The 23202-nt window shown below is 45.9% G+C and overlaps 1 protein-coding gene across 2 annotated transcripts in view; it reads right to left on the reverse strand.

Moving 5' to 3' along the window:
• Window positions 1–23202, reverse strand: part of LOC147629581 (phosphoglycolate phosphatase 1A, chloroplastic-like) — a 110252-nt gene that overhangs the window by 71922 nt on the left and 15128 nt on the right. For both annotated transcript variants that reach the window (XM_086811080.1, XM_086811081.1), the window contains exons 3-6: window positions 12042–12109; window positions 11843–11935; window positions 11673–11744; window positions 11295–11366 (exon numbers count right to left, since the gene is read on the reverse strand). In XM_086811080.1, coding sequence (XP_086667206.1) covers window positions 11295–11366; window positions 11673–11744; window positions 11843–11935; window positions 12042–12109 — 305 coding nt within the window. The remainder of the gene's footprint in view (window positions 1–11294; window positions 11367–11672; window positions 11745–11842; window positions 11936–12041; window positions 12110–23202) is intronic.

Consider the following 23202-nt stretch of genomic DNA (forward strand, 5'->3'; position numbering starts at 1 on the left):
TGCCATTGAAGCAGAGACTCTTTCTTTGGAGATGCATTGTCGGTATTTTTCCAATGGGAGTGAAATTGGCTCAAAGAAGGATTGCCTCTCCTCTTTGTCCAAGATGTCATCATACTACTGAGAGTATTCCGCATTTATTGTGGTCTTGTTCATATTCCAGAGACCTTCTGGACAAGATCTCCTATTTTTTATCTCTCAGATTTCCTGCACACAGGTTCTACAGGTTTTTCTGGATGTTTGGCACGTTATCAGCTTCTTTGTCACAGTATTCTCTTTTCTTCCATTGGATCAGATACTAGGCCTTATGGACCCTCTGGCTACAAAGAAATCATGCATATCTGAATTCACCCCTTCGGCACCCTTATGAGTTCTTCCGAGCCTCATTGCGACAATCCTTATATGATGCCGTACATGAGGAAGATTTGGATGCTTCTTGTGTTCAGCTTTTCTTTTACTGTTTCTGATGGATAGGGCATAGGCTCTTTTCTTGAGCACTGCCCTGATATTCGATAGAACTTTTTTACTACTGTTTTTAAAGTTCTAGGGTTTAGACATCCTCTTGATGTCAAACCCTTTTGTACATTTATGATCTAATGCAATTTCAACTGGTTTTACAAAAAAAAAAAAAAAGTGTGTGTGCAGGCTAGCTGCACTCCTACCCAACATTGGTATCAGAGCAAGGTGCTGCTAGGGTTAGGGTTTACCCCATTACCCTTGAGCTTCTCCTCCTGCTTCAGTCTATTGCACACAAAGCATTAGGGTTAGGGTTTCTCCTTGCATTTTGCATTAGGGTTTCTGAGCATTAGGGTTAGAGTTTCCCCTATTGCCCTCTGCCCTCTGCATCCGCCCTCCGTCGCCCTGCCGCCGCCCTCAGATCTATCGTCGCCCCTACGCCGCCCTGCATCGTACTACGCCGCCCAATTGTTGCCCATATCTGCGCCGCCCCTGCACCGACCAGTTCGCCTTGTGTCGTACTGCCCTTGCTCCACCCTGTGCCGACTGAATGAGCCGCCGCCTTCGCTGCCCAGCGCCGCCCGTCGACTGTACAGCAGTCGCCCCATATCTGCGCTGCGCTGCCCTGCCACCGTCAACTGTTGACCGCCGACTGTACCTTCAATCGCCGCCTTCACCCTGCAGGCTGCCGCCCTGCCTTGTGCGCCCGACTGTACCAGCACCACCCTAAACCTGCCCGCCGATTTTGACCACCTGCAAACATTTTCCCACTTCAAAATCAGTGAAATTGGCTCATTTTACTTGCGAAATTTTGGGGCAATTCAACATTAAGCCTAAATTTGCAGCTTTTGGTCCTTTTTCTTTTGATCTCACAGACATTACAGAACATTGTACTCAGTTTTGGGGATTTTTTGCAGAAATTGGCCAGATTTACAGGTTTGTCTAAGGGATTTACAGGTGCAAGTGCTTTATAGGAAGTCTACCCCGACATTTGGGCATTTTCTCGACAGAAATCACAACATTGGGCAGATTTGTGTTAACCAAATTTGGGGCTTTTCAAAATTAAGCTCACATTTGTGACATTGCTCCTTCCTGGCATCGATTTCCATGAGATTTGCACATTTATGTATGCAAAAATTAGGGATTTTGCAAAAATTGGCACTATTTGCAAGTCTATTATAGACATTTGCAGGCATTTTGGGTATTAGAGGCACATTTACTTGGCATTGGGGCATTTCCCTCCAATTTTGGGCATCACAGCATTTGGTACAAGTGACAATTGCTTTAGCAGATTTAGAGGTGCAGATTCGGTTCAGATTTGGTCTAATTAGCTACCCAAAAATTGGGGCTTTTCTACATTGAGCCCATTTTTGCAACATTTGACCAATTTAACTTTGATTTTGCCAGGATTTGAGCACTTGCAGCTCTTACAAGTGTCAACTCATCGTGTTTTTCATGGCACATGTATACATTTGTGGTTTGCTACAATATATGTATGCCATTGTGGACACTTTGACATATTGCAAATTTAGGACATACATATGTATTTCTTGTGGTGAAGGAGTTCCCTTTCAGTCATTGATTATCCTACTATTTATCTCCCGCAATCTTACGGTTTTGCTGGGCATTGCCTACTCATGGTGACTTATGACAGATTTGATGTGTTATCATGGCCAACAATAATAATGACCTCTTTGGAATGCTATCTCAAGAGGACAAGCTCAATGGGGATAACTACCCTATGTGGACTTATATGATGCGTCATGTATTGGTTGCCAAGAATGTATGGCTATATGTGGATGGCACTGAGGAGTGTCCTCTTGCACATGCTCCAGCGGAAGGTGAAGTGATTTCCACTCACCCTCCTGCAGCCACCTCCTCGTCCTCCTCCTACTTAGCAACAACGTACTTGGGATGCTAGGGATGCTCAGGCCCATGAGTTGATTGCTCTCTCATGCCGCAGGCATATCATTCCGCGCATTCGTTCCTGCACCACTGCAAAGGGTGCTTGGGATACCTTGGCAGCGTTGTATTCAGGTCGCAAACAATGAGGCTCGTGTAGCTTACCTTCGGGGCAAGCTTGAGACTAACCACATGCTTGAAGGTTACTCTATTGATCAGTACCTTACACATGTGAAAGACCTACGAGGCAGCTCATTAACATTGATGAGGTCTTGATAGATGGCTATCTTGTTCAGAGACAGTTTTGAGTAATTTGCCCAACTCTTATCAGACATTTGGCACCACTCTACGGTTGTTGGCTGGCAATGCACCTAATGCGGTTACTTTTGACAACCTTGTGACTCTCTTGCTCAGTGAAGAGCAATCTCATTCCAACAGGAACAACATGATGTCTACTGAGTCAGCAATGGCTGCTCCCTTTCGTGGGAATACATCTGGGCCTAAACCTAGCCCATCGGATCCTGCCAAGACAGAGGACAAGCCTGAAAAGAAAAAGCGTTGTAATTAATGCAGGAAAACAAGGCACACCATAGAGGAATGCAAGAAGCGTATTGAGAGTGAAAAAAAGAAGAAGCTCGCATCTTCTTCCACAAGTGCAGATCAGGCCAATTTGGCTACACATGTATCAGCCTTGACCCTTACATCTTCATCACCTACAGAGATGTCTTCTGATGCCATTGCTTTTGATGACTATGCCCTTTAGTCAGTACTTCTTGGTATGCATTGTCTGGCAGATGCATTTCAGGGGGAGATTTTACTTTCCCACATGCAGTTGGTGATGCCTCATGGTCACTTATGCTTGTTGACCCTTATGCTTGTCTATGCTAGACACTTTCTCTTATGTGATGTCTATTGGAGATGCCTTTTATGCTGTTTTCCCTTGCAGCGGGATTGTTTCTATAGTGTTTTATTTTCACTTTCTCACATGTGATGCTTACTGGGAGTGCCTTCTACACACTTGGCCAGTGTTGGCTTGCCCTCATAGTTTTGACATGTCACATATATATTATTCATTGTGGGATTATGCATCTTTACACTTGCCATACATGCCACTGATCATGGCATCGCTATCCTCTCATAGCATTGGCTAATGCCCGCCCCGAGCCCCCACTTTTTCTGCTGATTTTCAGCTTTTCCCATTGCTGAATTTTTACTTTTATCAGCCCTACCATTGCTGATTTTTTCCTCATCGGATCCTCCATTGATGAGTTTCTCTCTTGCAGCTTACATTGCATGTCTCACAGGCATGACTTCTCGATCCTGTTGCCTTTACACAGGCGTATATCTGCTACCACTTCTTATGCTTATCACTGGTGCCGTTACAGAGCTATGCTTTGCTCTCTTGTTGTCATTGATATGGATTACATGCAGTTCAGGTTGGCATTTGGATGCTTGCCTTCAAGGGGGTATTATGCGATGCCTCTTGTGTAACGCGCGGAAGCTCTGAGAGTCTTCTTTCAGCCCTAAACACTCTTGGAAAACCATCTGATGCAAAACGTAGATATGGAGAGAGAGTAGAGAGAGAGAAGTGCTGGAAAATTCAATATATTCTATGGTACAAAAAGGGTCCTTGTCTGCAGCCCTAGGCTGCCTTCTTGAAAAGGTGGAATACACCAAAACAGTCCTAACTAGATGACCCACTCCATAAGGGAGTGAATGAGTTCAATGATGAGCACTTGGGCTATTTATAGCCCCTTGAAATCCATGGGGAACTGGCCGACTGCTGGTCGGCCAGTCATAACTTTATTATTGTCTTTTTAACACAGCCCGACTGAAGTTAATGCATGCGCTTTATAGTCGCCTTGTCTTCTGGTACAGCCGACCACTCTAGTGTGCAGCCGACCACCTTGTGTGCAGCCAGCAACCCCTTTTCCTGCAGCCGACAGCCATCTGGTCTTCAGTTTGCTCTCCACGCCTGTCTCCAGTCTTCACTGCCAAAAGGTGATCTGTGCTCTATCATCCTGGTTCTACTCTTTTTATCTGGCTGCCTCTTTTGGATCTAGCCCTGACAATGTCCATGGCATCTGTGATGCACATGACATCCCCCTCTGCTGAACTTGATGACGGGATTCCAACCTGCTCTTGGATGACTGTCATCATCCCAATCCTGTCCCGAAGTCCCTCTGTCATCATCCATCCCTGGCAACCTTTTTTCTCTGAAAACCTGGCCTGTTCTCCAAACCACTCTGTCTCTGATGAAGATCTATGCATCTGGTTTCCTCTAGTCCACAATCCATTCCTGCCCTGACTCTGAACACCGTCTTGGTCTTCATTCCTGAGAAATGAGTCTGGCACTCTCACATCACCCTTGGAGGATAAACCTCCCTTGGGACCGTTTTCTTGAGAACCTATCTGGCTCACGGAACTGCCATCCCTATCTGGCACTGTGGAACACCACCAACAAACCTCCTTGGAGTTCTTCCCGATCTGTGTTCCTTGCCTTGGGCTTCGAATCCGTGTACTTCCTGTACCTTGGACTTGTACACCATCATATGGGACTGTATTAGTGTTTAGCTTGGCTAAGCCTGATGCTCTGATACCAATGTAACGCGCGGAAGCTCTGAGAGTCTTCTTTCAGCCCTAAACACTCTTGGAAAACCATCTGATGCAAAACGCAGATATGGAGAGAGAGTAGAGAGAGAGAAGTGCTGGAAAATTCAGTATATTCTATAGTACAAAAAGGGTACTTGTCTGCAGCCCTAGGCTGCCTTCTTGAAAAGGTGGAATACACCAAAACAGTCCTAGCTAGATGACCCACTCCATAAGGGAGTGAATGAGTTCAATGATGAGCACTTGGGCTATTTATAGCCCCTTGAAATCCATGGGGAACTGGCCGACTACTGGTCGGCCAGTCATAACTTTATTATTGTCTTTTTAACGCAGCCCGATTGGAGTTAATGCATGCGCTATATAGTCACCTTGTCTTCTGGTACAGCCGACCACTCTAGTGTGCAGCCGACCACCTTGTGTGCAGCCAGCAACCCCTTTTCCTGCAGCCGACAGCCATCTAGTCTTCAGTTTACTCTCCACGCCTGTCTCCAGTCTTCACTGCCAAAAGGTGATCTGTGCTCTATCATCCTGGTTCTACTCTTTTTATCTAGTTGCCTCTTCTGGATCTAGCCCTGAGAATGTCCATGGCATCTGTGATGCACATGACATCCCCCTCTGCTAAACTTGATGACGGGATTCCAACCTGCTCTTGGATGACTTTCATCATCCCAATCCTGTCCCGAAGTCCCTCTGTCATCATCCATCCCTGGCAACCATTTTTCTCTGAAAACCCGACTTGTTCTCCAAACCACTCTGTCTGATCTATGCATCTAGTTTCCTCTAGTCCACAATCCATTCCTGCCCTGACTCTGAACACCGTCTTGGTCTTCATTCCTGAGAAATGAGTCTGGCACTCTCACATCACCCTTGGAGGATAAACCTCCCTTGGGACCGTTTTCCTGAGAACCTATCTGGCTCACGGAACTGCCATCCCTATATGGCACTGTGGAACACCACCAAACAAACCTCCTGGGTTATCAGTGTTTAGCTTGGCTGAGCCTGATGCTCTGATACCAATGTAATGCGCGGAAGCTCTGAGAGTCTTCTTTCAACCCTAAACACTCTTGGAAAACCATCTGATGCAAAACGTAGATATGGAGAGAGAGTAGAGAGAATAGAGAGAGAGAAGTGCTGGAAAATTCAATATATTCTATGGTACAAAAAGGGTACTTGTCTGCAGCCCTAGGCTGCCTTCTTGAAAAGGTGGAATACACCAAAACAGTCCTAACTAGATGGCCCACTCCATAAGGGAGTGAATGAGTTCAATGATGAGCACTTGGGCTATTTATAGCCCCTTGAAATCCATGGGGAACTGGCCGACTGCTGGTCGGCCAGTCATAACTTTATTATTGTCTTTTTAACGCAGCCCGACTGGAGTTAATGCATGGGCTTTATCGTCGCCTTGTCTTCTGGTACAGCCGACCACTCCAGTGTGCAGCCGACCACCTTGTGTGCAGCCAGCAACCCCTTTTCCTGCAGAGCTGACAGCCATCTGGTCTTCAGTTTGCTCTCCACGCCTGTCTCCAGTCTTCACTGCCAAAAGGTGATCTGTGCTCTATCATCCTGGTTCTACTCTTTTTATCTGGCTGCCTCTTCTGGATCTAGCCCTGAGAATGTCCATGGCATCTGTGATGCACATAACATCTTGATTTGATGCAGTTGATGTCCACATGATCTTTGACATGCATTTCAGGCGATGCGTTTATGTACTACTATGCTCTAGCATTAGCACTAAGACATTGGGGATTCTCTTTTTCCCCATCATATAGTGCTTGCTTTTCCCATTGGCAGTGCAGTTCATCTTTGCCATCGTGATCTCTCTTGATCACTCTTACTGTGGAGCATAGTGCAGGGCAGCATTCACAGCTTTATCACCCTGCTGCTACCCGTTCACACCGTTCACTTGAGGGGGGTTTGTTGGTCATGTCCACTCCCAACTAGTTCAGGTGTGAACCCAGCTTACTCACGGGCACTTTTTTCCTATGACTGGACAGGTTTTTTCCCCGTGTGAACACACTTATGTGTGTTGGGCACTTTGCCCTAGGCTACTTTATGTACTCACTTGTACTTTCATTTCATCATTATTGGGTACATCTTTTCCAGCACTCACGTTTCTCTGTGCTTGAGATTGTGTGTGTGTGTGTGTGCAGGCTAGCTACCCTCCTACCCAACAATGCAACGGTGCGTTGAGGCAACTCTTTATCAGCGCGAAGAGCAACGAGTTCACCACTTCCACATTGGCTTCGACAGCCATAGGCAGATTATGCAAGGAGCATGCAGAGGGCACTTCCTTTGGGAGGATGTGAAACGCATTGATGCTATGGTGAGGCCTATCGTCCACTTGTTGAGGCTTGTAGATGCTATGCAGCCATGCATCCAGAAGGTGTATGAGGCGATGGATAGAATGATAGAGAAGCCAGATGAGGACAGAAATGAGGAGATTCGTTCCCTATGTGTGACGAGGTGGAATGCCTATGCCTCTCCCTTGCATACAGCCGCATATATGGTGGACCCTGAGTTCTAGGGTAATGGACAAGAGAGTGACAGAGAGGTGAGTGATGGCGCATCTCGGATCGTCTTGTGCCAGATGGAGGCATTAGGGACAAAATTAGAGACAGCTTGCTGCATACAGATCCTTTCGTGGTGCTTTTGGTTGTGCGGATGCACGAGAGGATAGATTAAAGGTTGGGATTGCTTTGTGGTGGGAGAACTATGGTTCAGATGGGCCTCAGCTGCTGCAACAGTTGGCTATCCGCATTCGCAGCCAGCTGTAAGCTCCTCTTGTTTGGAGCAGCTTTGGAGTTCTTACAGCCATATTGCATCAAAGAAGAGGAAATGCCTTGGTGTAGAAAAGGCCAATCATCTTGTCTTTGTAAGCACGAATGCTTTGCAAGCGTGTGACTGCAAAGGCAGATCCCTTTACCGAGTGGGAGATGGAGCAAGAGGAGAAAAATGAGTAGGCAGCGACACAACAGAGCCCAGAGGTCGATGCCACTACCTTTTAGACTGGTTATGTAGGTAGCCATGATCATGAGGCCAGCACTTCTCAGGGTCTAGGCTCCGATTGAGCATTGCAAGCTCTCTCATTTATCATTTAGCTATGTTTCATTGTTTTTACTTTTGAGTCTTGACTCAGCACTTTATGTGCATTGTAGACATTAATCTTTTGTTATTTGATAGTGATCATCATTCCATGCTTATATATTTGTTTGTCGGTGTACTTATTAGCGCCTGTTTGGCGTTTTCAGTGTTTGCATTGTGCAATGGCATTTACTAAATAACTCAAAACTTTATGCCTTCGAAGTTCAAAGTGTAAAATCATAAATGTTCTTTTATTTAGTGTTCTTTGTAGTCGATGTAAGGATACTTCAATAAATTACATATTCCATATGCCGTCCCCGTTCCCCACCGTTTGCTGTTTGCCGTTCTCGTCCCTGTTCCCCATCCCATGTGACTATGCTTAGAGCGTCTACATGTGTTAGTCCTTTTATCCACTTGGAGAATTCATCATATAAGTCAATGTAGATGTCAACCCTAGCAGTAGGTATTGCTTTAGTAAGCATCACAGGGGCATATGCACATGGGCCAGCCCATAAGGCACCCCACTATGGGGGTGGGGCTAGACACCCTATGCTACTCCTCATGAGCATGTCGGCAAGGATTATGCATGTCGGCCATTATAAAAGCATCATGGAAACGATGGACATCCAATCGGCAGCCTGCATAGGCTTTCAAACAGCAGTCGGCCAGCCTATGGGACACGCATGGGAAAAAGCGCAGCATTTAAATGCTATTTTACGGTATTTTCCCTTGTCCAATCTGGCCGTCAGCCTCCTGAAGCAGACCGACAAGCAGCAAATGTCCATATATAAGCAAGCGCTCAGTCCATGGCATAAATCATCATTTATAAATCAGTCTCCAGCATTCAAGGAGCAGTTATGTGTGCCTAAAGGCTCCGGCCTCCTGTGCATACATTCAGCATTCAGCACTTTATTGTGCTACAATCCCCAAGGCTTCAGTGAAGATCCTCTCCAGCATTCAGCCAGCATATCAGCACGTCGGCTTGCATAGTGGTCATTGAAGAGTTATTCAAGGTGTCTTGGAGTCTTGGCCAGCATATGGTTCAGCCTGTGTTCAGTCTGCTTCGTCCTTGCGTTGGGCAGTCCTCAGCCATCAATCATTGTCATTGTACAAAGTTCTCCAAAGAAATACGAGTAAATACTCTTACTTGCAGGGGGGGACCTTCAGTGGGTAATCGGGACCCAATCTGGTGTCGACTCTCTATCTTCTCTCTCTCTACTCTTCTCTCTCAAGGTAAGTGGATTGCATAAACTAATAGGTTTAAAGAAGGCTTTGTTGCCCGTTCCAACGATTAAGCTATTGCATGTTATAGGTGTCCCTGATCTCATGCCATCTATCTTTTGTTTTGTGCGTATGTAAATGGCTATTTTATGCTCTTGATATTTATTCATTTTAATAGTTAAGTGGTTCACTTTATCCTCGAGGCGGGTTTCACCTATGTCCTCACCTATGAGAGCTCCTTGGTCAAGGCAAACCCTACGTGGTATGGATGCGTTGATCAAGAGTGTCAAAATTGGTGATCAAATCATCCATTAGTTGGATGCAAGGTGAAAGTCTCTGTGACATAAGTGTAAGTGTTAGAAGTCTAGCCATAGGTTCGACTCTCAAAAATAAGATGGGAATTACTAAGGGAGTAGATCTACCTAGGTTAAATTTTAGAATCCTAGGTGGCTAGCATGTGAGCAATGAGATCATGGTATGGACACATTGTGAGCCTATTTAAAGGTGCACTTGCTTTGTGATTCGTGAGCTAATCTAAGTGATGTAAGTGGACTTTGTAGACATTGGACACATTGTGAGCCTATTTAAAGGTGCACTTGCTTTGTGATTCGTGAGCTAATCTAAGTGATGTAAGTGGACTTTGTAGACATGCTCTTGCACCTTGTGAATCGTGATTATGTCTCTTTTGAGCTTGTCATCGTGCAACTCATAAGTGGATTTAGCTTTGATTAGCTCCTCAATCTCACTTGGTGCTTGCATTGAGTGTACAACTATCTCCTTGAGCGTCGGTTCATGATTAGCGATGTCAGTGAATCAATCTTATTTAGAGAGTCTCTTAGCGAAGCATGTTTACAATCACAGGAAATTGCTATTCTATTATGGGCTCTTATATTGATTTTGTGAGAAGTGATGACTCTTGGAAGTCACGCAGCCATTTCACCAAGCTCACAAGAGGAAGGTGCCTCACACCACTACGTATTCTCTAACTACCCACCACCACCCATGTTGGTTTTGGGTACAAATACCCATTCGTTCAAGGTCATTCCTGATTTTTTGGCATTGTAGTGTGGATTACTTTAGCACTATAGCGTCTAGCGCCTTGACTCGACATTTTATCTACCTCTTATTGAACCATAAGCATTCTTGTTTAGCTAATCAACTCCTATCCCTTGGAACCAACAAGGGGCATTACATGAATATCAGTCCCTTGTTTATCATCTATGCCTTTTGACCTGATCTTAAGCCCTAATGTCACCCTGTGTGGACAAACCTTGACAAGGCTGTTTGCAAAGCATTTGATTCTTGTTTGTGTTACTCAAGCCAACTCTTTTACTTCAACTTTGTCCACATCTACATGCACTTATGCTCCTCTACTGATGTCTTAGAATCATATATCTCTACACCTCAGCTCCCAACAACATTGGAGCCTGAGTGTGAGATCACATTTCAAGAAGTCAAACGCTTCATCAAGAGGTACTTTTATGGGTTCCTAGGTTGACAAGGCAAGCAGGGAGAAAAAACCTCAGTGGAGACCTTACAGGATGGAATGCATCAAGCGCTTGGGTTTGATGCAATGCAAGTCATAGAGAAATATGTTCCTTTTTTGTGCACCTATCAAGTGGCCATAGGCAAACGAGCCTAAACTCATAGCTCATCAAGTCTATAGAGCCATGTTTCAGAGAAGAGTGTGGGACATCAAAAAAAAAAGTTAATAAGATCAAAAGTCAAGAAAACGTGTTGGGCCAAGAGACTGGGCCCTAACGAATGGGGTATTTCTAGAGGTGGAAAGTGGCGAGAAAACGGGCCGACTGGCAGCTTTTCTAGACATTAAACTCTCATCCATAACAAGGGACTGGTAATCCTGATTTAGCATTCAGTCCATTTAACAAACAAGAGCGCTCGCGTTCACAAACATCTCTCGACCTAGCCGATGTTATCATCTTTTTTTCCTTTTTGCTTACAATATTTTTAGACACAGCATATGTTCACATTCAAAACAATACAACTTTCAACTGGCTAAATTGTACCGGGCCCCCAAGGTAGCCAATGCCTGCCAGCTCAAGCTCTTTCAATATTCCAATTTCACCAATCACATAAACCTGTTTTAAAACAAGACAAGAAAACATTCAAAGATTTGCAAATCAAGGCAAAATATAGGCATAGAGCTGCTTCCAAAACTACTATTACACGGATTCATCAGGCCATATCATAAGGGCACCAATGATATAGGGAAAAGAACATATTGTGCTCAAAAGCATCTCAGGCAATAGAAGCAAGGGCATTCCAACTCCCAGGATCATATGTTGATGAAAACTACGAGCACCTTTGTAGGGAAGAGTAAGTCAAGCCTCCAGTTGTGAAGTCAATAGACTTCAGATATAGAAGGAGAAGTTACAAACACACACCTTCTTCTCAGGGGAGAAGTCAATAGACTTCAGATATGCGGCTGCAGCAAAAGATGAGGCAAAAATCTCCTCCTGCACTCATGACACAAAGAGCTTTAGATTCTCTGAACATAACACCACAACCTTCATAGTGCCATTAATACTGGACAAAGTGAAAAGGTCAACCCTACCTCGCTCACACTGAGACCTAAAGTCTCAAATTTCTTGCCGTATTGCTTCCTAGATTTTGTAGAATTGTTTGTAACAAACACAAGCCTTTTCCCCTGAAACACATCCATGTTTGTTAGCAAATTCTCATCGTCGGGGAAGTCCTCACACATTTGAAAGCAATAAGCCTGGTTCACCTCAGTAAAATTACGGAAAACTGACCGAATCCCGCAGCATGTCTAAAGTTTCTGGTACACCATCAATCAAAGTATCACCCTTCCAGATAACACCTGAGCACCATCAGCCAATACCTTGTCACTAAGAAAGCACAATACATACTTCAACATGCAAATTTAGATTATTTTTTAAAGAACTTACATATGCAACCTTGGACTAAGAAATCAATCCCTAAAACAATCTATTTAGAAACCTACCATCAATTATTTTCTTTAAGATCCCCATACTACCAAGCAGCCGCACACTAGTGCCCCTCCACAGGGAGTGGGTGTAGAAAGAAAGAAAAATATATTAATGTCTGCAAAAGACGGCAAGAGTCTATGAGACCAAAAGTTACAATGAATCCATGAGTAACTTAATCATGGAATGGCCAACTGAAAATGTGCAATACATTCTCATAAATAGAGATACAATCCACGGGGGCAATAAGTGTGTGGCAGGGTCAAGTGTCGGGGGTGGTCGCTGATGGGGCAATAGGCTTTGTATCTCTAACTATGTACTAGCGCACGCTGATATCGTTGAAGGATCTCCTGAAGCTGGAGCGTAGGTTCGTTTGTAGGCATCTCCCTCTTAGTAGTGTCTTTACCACCCACCTTAGTGAGAGAAACACCGCGAAGGATATCTCCATCTTGCCTCCATCTGGGTAAAGAAACTCTAATCATGGAGATGGTTCGTTGCACTTGGAGGTACTTGCCCAGCAATGTCCAAGGTGCCCAAAACCCATTTGTGTATAATCTCCCATTCCCGAAGCTTGTCCGAAAGTCCATAAATCCTCATAAATCTGTAGAATACTCATAACTGTATAAATGTTGGTATATCCCTAAAATGGTGACAAGGAGTGCTCCCGAAAACCGAACCAAAGAACTTGAAGACCAAGTTAGAGAGCTTGGGGATAGCGCTGGTGAGTTTTGTGCAAAGCTCGAGCCTACCCGAAGACCCTTGCAGGATTGGAGCAAGGTGTATGCAGTATCCCAGTGCTCCAAACTTAGTAGGCATGGTAGCGCATGGATATGCTTTCCTGTTGCAACTTGTGTGAAAATGGCATTTTATCCAGCCCTAAAAAGGGGATTATTGTGCATTTATTAGTTTTTATTGTGTCTTGCTGTTGGCCGACTGCCCTTTCACTGGACCAACCAGCAGCCAGCGTTTTATCTTCAGTTCATGGGACAGCAACCCTCTCTGCTACACAGTACAACACCTCAGCGTTTTATCATTAGTACATATCTTGGGACAGCAGCCCACTCTCTGCTAAGTACTTCATCGTTTTTCTTCTACAGTTTACCTTGGGCAGCAGCCCACTCTCTGCTCACCATCTCACACTACTCGGGACAGCAGCCCTCTTTGCTCCTCACCACCACTCAGGTATTGCAACACCCTTGTCACTAGAGCTTGCACCACCACCACTCCGGACGGCAGCCCTCTGTGCTCTTCATCACCCTTCAGGTACCGCAGCACCCTTGTCAATCACCAGAGCCTGCATCACATCACTTCAGCTTCCACTGCCACTACCACCTCGGAGTGCCTCTGTAACCACCGACGCAAGCCTTCGACACCGACCACCTCACGGAGTGCCTTTGCCTCACATTGACGCGAGCCTTCGTCACCGACCGTGCTTCAGCTCCGACATCATCTTTGCTTCTTGTCATGTGCACACACATGTACATGCTTCTCACAGAGGCTAACCCTAAGGAGGCAACAAGATAAAGAAGAGAAGATCAAAACAGAACCAGATTTTTGGAGCATTTTCTATGGAGTATCTTGTGGAGGGACACATCATTATGTGAGCTGTCCAAGAGCTGGCCGACCAGTAGTCGGCTAGTCCATAGGATATTCTCCAGCCTATAAAAGGCAAGTTTGCTCTTGTTTTAGTCATTCAGCCCCTTGTTGGCTGCGTCACAGAACTACGAATTTGTTTAGGTATTTTACTACCTTTTCAAAGGATTTATGTACCTTTTTGTACCATATGAATATACTGAATTTCCAGCCATCTCTCTCTCTCTCTCTCTACTCTCTCTTCTGTCTGCGTTTTTGCATCAGCATGTTCTAAGTGGTGTTTAGGGCTAAAAGAAGACTCTCAGAGCTTCCGCATGTAACATTGGTATCAGAGCATCAGGCTCAGCAAGGCTAAACACTGATTCAGTCCCATATGAAGGTGTACAGGTCCAAGGTACAAGAAAGTGCACAGGTACAAAGCCCAAGGCAAGGAACACAAGACCGGGAAGAGCTCCCAGAAGGTTGGTTGGTGGTGTTCCACAAAGCCCAAAAGGGATGGCAGTCCCGTGAGCCAGGAAAGGCTCTCGAGCAACGGTTCCAAGGGAGGATGATCCTCCAAGGGGTGGAGTGAGAGCGCCAGACTCATTTCTCAGGAATGAAGACCAAGACGGTGTTCAGAGACAGGGCAAACAAATGCATAAATCTTATTCAGAGTTTGAGTGGTTTTGGAGAACGGGCCGGGTTTTCAGTGAAAAGGGTTGCCAGAGATGGATGGGATGACAAAGGGACTCCGGGAACAGAATGGGATGATGACAGTCATCCAAGAACAAGTTGGAATCCCGTCATCAAGTTTAGTAGAGGGGGATGTCGTGTGCAAAGGTTTTGCCCATGGACATGTCCTGAAGCTAGTCCTGAAGGGGCAGCCAAAAAAAGAGATTAGAACCAGGGATTTTGGAGTATGAAATGCAGATTTGGCGAGTGTTGGACTAGGAGAAGGACAAGGAAGACCTGTCGGCTGCAAGGTGTGCTGTCGGCTACAAGAAGGGCAGGTCGTGAAGAGATTTTGCAATATATGTCCAGTCAGCTGGCCGACCAGCAGTCGGCCAGCTCTCTAGTATGTCCAAAGGCCTATATAAGGCACTCATGGCTCATTGTGTTTTTCATTCACTCCCCCTTTGGGTGTGGATCTAGACTAGGACTAGACTAGGTGTTCTACCTTTTCATGGAAGGCAGCCCATGGCTGCAAGAATCTATGTACCTTTTTGTACCATATGAAGATACTGAGTTTTCAGCCATCTCTTTCTCTCTTCTCTCTCTTATGTTTGAGTTTTTGCATCAGCATGTTCTAAGTGGTGTTTAGGGCTGAAAGAAGACTCTCAGAGTGTCCGCATGTAACATTGGTATCAGAGCATCAGGCTCAGCAAGGCTAAACCCTGATTCAGTCCCATATGAAGGTGTACAGGTCCAAGGTACAGGAAAGTGAACAGGTACGAAGCCCAAGGCAAGGAACACAAGACCGGGAAGAGCTCCCAAGAGGTTGGTTGGTGGTGTTCCACAAAGCCCAAAGGGGATGGCAGTCCTGTGAGCGAAGAAAGGCTTTCGGGCAACGGTTCCAAGGAAGGATGATCCTGCAAGGGGTGGAGTGAGAGTGCTAGACTCATTTCTCAAGAATGAAGACCAAGACGGTGTTTAGAGACAGGGCAGGAATGGATTGGGGACTAGATGAAACAGATCACAGATCTTATTCAGAGTTAGAGTGGATTTGGGACCGGGCCGGGCATTCAGGGAAATTGTTGCCAGAGTAGGAAGGATGACAGAGGGACTTCAGGAAGAGAATGGGATGATCACAGTCATCCAAGAAGCAGATTCGAATCCCGTCATCAAGTTTAGCAAAGGGGATGTCATGTGCACACACATGTACATGCTTCTCACAGAGGCTAACCCTAAGGAGGCAACAAGATAAAGAAGAGAAGATCAGAACAGAACCAGATTTTTGGAGCATTTTCTGTGGAGTATCTTGTGGAGGGACACATCATTATGTGAATTATTTGTCCAGGAGCTAGCCGACCAGCAGCAGTCGGCCAGCCCATGAGATATTTTCCAACCTATAAAAGGCAAGTTTGCTCATTGTTTTAGTCATTCAGCCCCTTGTTGGCGGGGTCATAGAACTAGGAGTTTGTTTAGGTATTTTAGTACCTTTGCAAAGGATTTATGTACCATATGAATATACTGAAGTTCCAGCCATCTCTCTCTCTCTACTCTCTCTTCTGTCTGCATTTTTGCATCAGCATGTTCTAAGTGGTGTTTAGGGCTGAAAGAAGACTCTCAGAGCTTCTGCATGTAACATTGGTATCAGAGCATCAGGCTCAGCAAGGCTAAACACTGATTCAGTTCCATATGAAGGTATACAGGTCCAAGGTACAGGAAAGTGCACAGGTACGAAGCCCAACACAAGGAACACAAGACCAGGAAGAGCTCCGAGGAGGTTGGTTGGTGGTGTTCCACAAAGCCCGAAGGGGATGGTCTGGAAAAGGAGAGGCAAGGAACGGCGGCCTCGATCTGGGATTACAAAGTGGTTGCCATGGAGTCTTCCTGGGGATTCAAGACCAGAAGATGCCGAAACTTGCCAAGGATTAAAAAAACCCCAAAAAGCGATATGTCCTTGACCTGGAAAAGGGGGGAGGGGGGGGGGGGGGGGGGGCAAGTATAAGCACATAGGAGACGGGGCAGCTGGGCATGGCCGCCAGCCGGGCAGAGAGCAGGGGGGCAACAAAGAAGTGTGGAAAGAGGAGGAAGGTGCACTCAAAAGGCGGCAGAGGCGGATTCTAGTCCTAGTCTAGACCCACACCCAAAGGGGGAGTGAATGAAAAACACAATGAGCCATGAGTGCCTTATATAGGCCTTTGGACATACTAGAGAGCTGGCCAACTGCTGGTCGGCCAGCCGATTGGACATATATTGCAAAATCTCTTCACGACCTGCCCTTCTTGCAGCCGACAGCACACCTTGCAGTCGACAGATCTTCCTTGTCCTTCTCCTAGTCCAACACTCACAAATCTGCACTTCATGCTCCAAAATCCCTAGTTCTAATCTCTTTTTCTGGCTGCCCCTTCAGGACTAGCTTCAGGACATGTCCATAGGCAAAACCTTTGTGCATGACATCCCCCTCTGCTAAACTTGATGACGGGATTCCAACTTGTTCTTGGATGACTCTCATCATCCCATTCTGTTCCCGGAGTCCCTCTATCATCCCATCCATCTTTGGCAACCCTTTTCACTTAAAACCCGGCCCGTTCTCCAAAACCACTCAAACTCTGAATACGATCTATGCATCTGTTCCATCCACTCCCCAATCCGTTCCTGCCCTATCTCTGAACACCGTCTTGGTCTTCATTCCTGAGAAATGAGTCTGGCGCTCTCACTCCACCCCTTGGAGGATCATCCTCCCTTGGAACCGTTGCTCGAGAGCCTTTCCTGGCTCACAGGACTGCCATCCCCTTTGGGCTTTGTGGAACACCACCAACCAACCTCCTGGGAGCTCTTCTCGATCTTGTGTTCCTTGCCTTGGGCTTCGTACCTATGCACTTTCCTGTACCTTGGACCTGTACACCTTCATATGGGACTGAATCAGGGTTTAGCCTTGCTAAGCCTGATGGTCTGATACCAATGTTACATGCGGAAGCTCTGAGAGTCTTCTTTCAGCCCTAAACACCACTTAGAACATGCTGATGCAAAAACGCAGACAGAAGAGAGAGAAGAGAGAAAGAGATGGCTGGAAATTCAGTATCTTCATATGGTACAAAAAGGTACATAGATTCTTGCAACAATGGGTTGCCTTCCATGAAAAGGTAGAACACCTATTCTAGTCCTAGTCTAGACCCACACCGAAAGGGGGAGTGAATGAAAAACACAATGAGCCATGAGTGCCTTATATAGGCCTTTGGACATACTAGAGAGCTGGCCTACTGCTGGTCGGCCAGCCGACTGGACATATATTGCAAAATCTCTTCACGACCTGCCCTTCTTGCAGTCGACAGCACACCTTGCAACCGACAGGTCTTCCGTGTCCTCCTCCTAGTCCAACACTCGCCAAATCTGCACTTCATGCTCCAAAATCCCTGGTTCTAATCTCTTTTTCTGGCTGCCCCTTCCTTCAGGACATGTCCATGGGTAAAACCTTAGCACATGACACTTCTGCACTGGTCTTCTTCACCTCACATCAAAGGACCTCTTGTACATATTTTCACTCACCATTATATATACACTCACTCACCCATTTCATGCTGTGTTGTTTTGCTCTGATCTCTCATACATCTGGTCCTTTCGTCCTTTTGCCCTCACACAACTGGAGTCTTCAAGTAAGCGGCCAAATATGGGCAGATTGGATTAGTTTTGGCGATCCTAATGGTGCCGAGAGTTGCCCAAGACAAGCCCCCGTGTATGGGATAAATTTAGGGAGCAGTACGAACATGTTTTATGAAGTTTATCGTGATGTTTTCAGACCTGTAGAGTGCTAGCCAACCTGGAAACGTTTAGCAATCAGTGTGCGTGCGAAAGGCGGCCTACAGGGCCTATAGGTAAGAAAAACATATCACCATGGGTATGAACCAAGGCGACCAGTAGCCAAGAGGAAAATGAACCTGAGTTTGCAAGTGAAGGGGTCTCGTGATGTTTTCAGACCTGTAGAGTGCTAGCCAACCTGGAAACGTTTAGCAATCAGTGTGCATGCGAAAGGCGGCCTACAGGGCCTATAGGTAAGAAAAACATATCACCATGGGTATGAACCAAGGCGACCAGTAGCCAAGAGGAAAATGAACCTGAGTCTGCAAGTGAAGGGGTCTCGAAGACAAGAACCTTCTATATGCATCGTAGATCGGTACGCATGAATCAGATCTAAGATCCAAGAACTATTGTATATATTGTTGAAATATACAAGTGAATAGGGTGTGTGCGGGAACAAGCCCTTGGCAAGAGGCTGTAAAAGAGAATGTGTAAATGTGAGAGAATCTATGAAAAGGTGAGAAGAATCTACTGGGACAGAATAAAGGGTAGCATGAGAAGATTTAGGAAGTGTGGAGATATTCTGGGAGGTGTGGAGATATTCTGGGAGAGGTGGAGAGAATCAAGCAAAAGAGGTGGAGTGAATCAAGGAGAAATCAGTGGGATTAGATGCTTGGATGTAAACTCTATAAATTGAGGCATTGGCCTAATGAGAATTTGCTGGTTTTTTATTATCCATACCTACATTAAGCTATTAGTTAATTACTCACTAATCACTTTGTTAATGATGTTGATTCTAGCATTTGATCCACCATAGCTCATCACATTGCTGTAATTTTAACATGGACAAAAGATGCATGGGATGAACTCAATAAATTATTTGGCACACAAGCTAAAAATTCAAAGATAAATCTATTAATGCAATTCTACAAATTGGATATAAAGAAAAGTGAACCTTTAATCACACACTTGAACAGATATAAAAGCATTAAGCAAAACTGGCAGCTATTGGCAAAAAGGTAGAAGATGATGAGGCACTAGCAGTGCTTCTGAAGAGTGTGGGCAAAGGTGAATATGAAAATATTGTAGCAACACTAAAGAATGTACCTGAATTGAAGCTACACGAGATAGAAGGAGCTCTACTAGTGTAACACACGGAAGCTCTAGGAGTCTTCTTTCAGCCCTAAACACCACTAAGAACATGCTGATGCATAACGCAGACAAATGAGAGAGTAGAGAGAGAGAGAGAAATGAAATGAAATGAAATGATATATTAACGTCTTCAAAAGGCCAAAATGACCTATGAGACCAAAAAGGTTACAACAATTGGTGGATCTGATACAATGTCTGTGTAAGAAAAGCTAAAAACAACTAACTGAAACTGAAATAACTATGAGAAAAAGTACGGTACTAGGAGCTCCTAATGGATAACATCTGGGAGGAAAACTCCAGCAACAAAGGTAAGCATCATACACATCACTATCCAAAGAAGTCTCTCATCGGTCGATGGCGGATATCCTCAATGTCCTCCATGGTGAGTACTCTGACTGGACGTCTCCCATGCCGTGCTAGTATGGTCCTGATCCTCTGTTGTAGTCTCCGCCGGTGTCGAGATGGGCCTCTCATCTTGGGGCGCCTGGACCGCCCCAGCTCTATAGCCCGATCAATCAGTGTACCTCTAGTGCGGCTATACTCTGGGGCTAGCTACAATGCCTGCTGGCCTGACTGCTCAATCTCTGGTCGAAAGAAGTCTGTAATCTGCCTCTGTAGGTGTCTCTCCCTCTCTGATCCCCTCCCTCTCAAGAGACCCTCTCTATGTCTACGAAGCTTCAGCAAGTATAATCCGAGGCATCTCTGATCCTAGTATCTCATGACTCTAGAAAGTGGTCCGAAACCCTCTCTAAACAGGCAGTGAAAACGGCCTCGTATCTCATAATATACTGGACAGTGACATATGTAATGTAACTCTGTCTCTGGCTCCATCTGGCATAGCTGACAAATCCTGGCCTCAGCTGGTACTCCTCTGAATCTGCCAGTCTCAATCTCTAGCTGGTGTGAGGATGTGCGCATCTGACCAACAGCACACCGTACCCCATGAGAAAGATGAGTATCCATGTAGCTGGGTCTAATCACAAACCCATCCTGCGTGAGCTGGAGAAGATGATCTCTATAGAAAGCCATCTTCGTACCAAGCTCCTGTGTCGGCTGTATCCATGTCCTCCTAGTGTCCAGCTGAATCAAGTCCTGCCTGATAAGTCTGGTAATCTCTGCCCGTGTGAGAGAGAGGGAGGGTGCATCCAGGGAGTACTGAAATGGAGGTAGCCTTTCCATACTAAAGCCATGCAACTCGAACCAAGCTGTCATCTGTGCATACCAACATGATCCGTCTCCCTGTGATGCCAACTGTCGTAAAGACTCCAGGGCTAAGCGAGCATATCTGTCTCTAGGGAGAGCCCAAGTGCTATGTATAAAGGAGACTGATCGAGTGAGTGCCTCTACTACCAATGGGGGGGCAGCCATCTCTGCACAGATAATATCATGTGGTACGGAGGCCTTGGCCCTAATCATCCGGGAAATCATAGAAACCAAGGGCCTCTCCATATGTCTCCATCCATCAGTGCTACCAGCTCGGCTGTGGTGATCTACTGAGAGAGAAACGCTAGAAATTCAATATATTTCTGATGGTACAAAAAGATACCTACAATCTACAGCCCTTGGCTGTCTTCTTGAAAAGGTGAACATCACCAAAACAGTCCTAGTCTAGGGACCCTAAGAACCCACCCCTTATGGGAGTGAATAATCTTAACAATGAGCTCATGTGCCTTTTATAGGCCCCTTTGGACCCAAGGAGAGCTGGCCGACTGGCTTAATTTACTCATAAATGTAGCGCATGCAGTCGCCTTGCCCTCTGGTTCAGCCGACCACTCTTGTAAGCAGCCGACAGCAGTTCTTGTACAGCCAACAGCTCTTGTCGCAACCGACAGCATCTTCTTCATGCCCTCCAAGCTTTGCTCCAAGTCCACACTGGCCTATTTTGCACCTTGTGCTCCAAGTCCTAGCTCTAATGCTCTTTTTCTGGCTGCCCTCTTCTGGACTAGCTCCAGAGGATGTCCATGGCAATTCATGCACCTTCTCCTAAACTTGATGACGGGATTCCAACTTTTTCCTTGGATGACTGTATCATCCCATTCTGTTCCGAGAGTCCCTCTGTCATCCATCCAACTCTGGCAAGCCTTCACTGAAAACCCAGCCCGATCTCCAAAACCACTCTAACTCTGAATAATATCTATGCATCTATTCCATCCAGTCCCCAATCCATTCTTGCCCTGACTCCGAACACTGTCTTCGTCTTCATTCCTGAGAAATGAGTCAAGCACTCTCACATCACCCCTTAGAGGATAATCCTCCCTTGGGACCGTTGCCCGGGAACCTATCTGGCTCACAGGACTGCGATCCCCTCTGGCTTTGTGGAACACCACCAACAAACCTCCTGGGAGCTCTTCCCGATTCTGTGTTCCTTGCCTTGGGCTTCGTATCCGTGTACTTTCCTGTACCTTGGACCTGCACACCATCATATGGGACTGAATCAATGTTTAGCTTTACTGAGCCTGATGCTCTAATACCAATGTAACACGCGGAAGCTGTGGGAGTCTTCTTTCAGCCCTAAACACCACTAAGAACATGCTGATGCATAAAGCAGACAGATGGGAGAGTAGAGAGAGAGAGAGAGAAACGCTAGAAATTCAGTATATTTCTAATGATACCAAAAGGTACCTACAATCTACAGCCCTTGCTTGCCTTCTTGAAAAGGTGAACATCACCAAAACAGTCCTAGTCTAGGGACCCTAAGGACCCACCCCTTATGGGAGTGAATGATCTTAACAATGAGCTCAGTTGCTTTTGATAGGCCCCTTTGGACCCAAGGAGAGCTGGCCGACTGGCTTAATTTACTCATAAATGTAGCACATGCAGTCGCCTTGCCCTCTGGTTCAGCCGACCACTCTTGTAAGCAGCCGACAGCAATTCTTGTACAGCCAACAGCTCTTGTCGCAACCGACAGCATCTTCTCCATGGCCTCCAAGCCTTGCTCCAAGTCCACACTGGCCTCTTCTGCACCTTGTGCTCCAAGTCCTAGCTCTAATGCTCTTTTTCTGGCTGCCCTCTTCTGGACTAGCTCCAGAGAATGTCCATGGCAATTCATGCACATGACATCCCCTTCTCCTAAACTTGATGACGGGATTCCAACTTTTTCCTTGGATGGCTGTCATCATCCCATTCTGTTCCGGGAGTCCCTCTGTCATCCATCCAACTCTGGCAAGCCTTCACTGAAAACCCAGCCCGGTCTCCAAAACCACTCTGACTCTAAATAATATCTATGCATCTATTCCATCCAGTCTCCAATCCATTCTTGCCCTGACTCCGAACACTGTCTTGGTCTTCATTCCTGAGAAATGAGTCTGGCACTCTCGCATCACCCCTTGGAGGATAATCCTCCCTTGGGACCGTTGCCCGAGAACCTATCTGGCTCACAGGACTGCCATCCCCTCTGGCTTTGTGGAACACCACCAACAAACCTCCTGGGAGCTCTTCCCGATTCTGTGTTCCTTGCCTTGGGCTTCGTATCCGTGTACTTTCCTGTACCTTGGACCTGTACACCATTATATGGGACTGAATCAGTGTTTAGCTTTACTGAGCCTGATGCTCTAATACCAATGTAACACGCGGAAGCTGTGGGAGTCTTCTTTTAGCCCTAAACACCACTAAGAACATGGTGATGCATAACGCAGACAGATGGGAGAGTAGAGAGAGAGAGAGAGAGAGAGAAACGCTACAAATCCAATATATTTCTGATGGTACAAAAAGGTACCTACAATCTACAGCCCTTGGCTGCCTTCTTGAAAAGGTGAACATCACCAAAACCTGGGTTGCAGGA

Source organism: Cibotium barometz, chromosome 17, assembly GCF_041138505.1.
Source record: "Cibotium barometz isolate CiBa-2024 chromosome 17, ASM4113850v1, whole genome shotgun sequence".
NCBI lineage: Eukaryota > Viridiplantae > Streptophyta > Polypodiopsida > Cyatheales > Cibotiaceae > Cibotium > Cibotium barometz.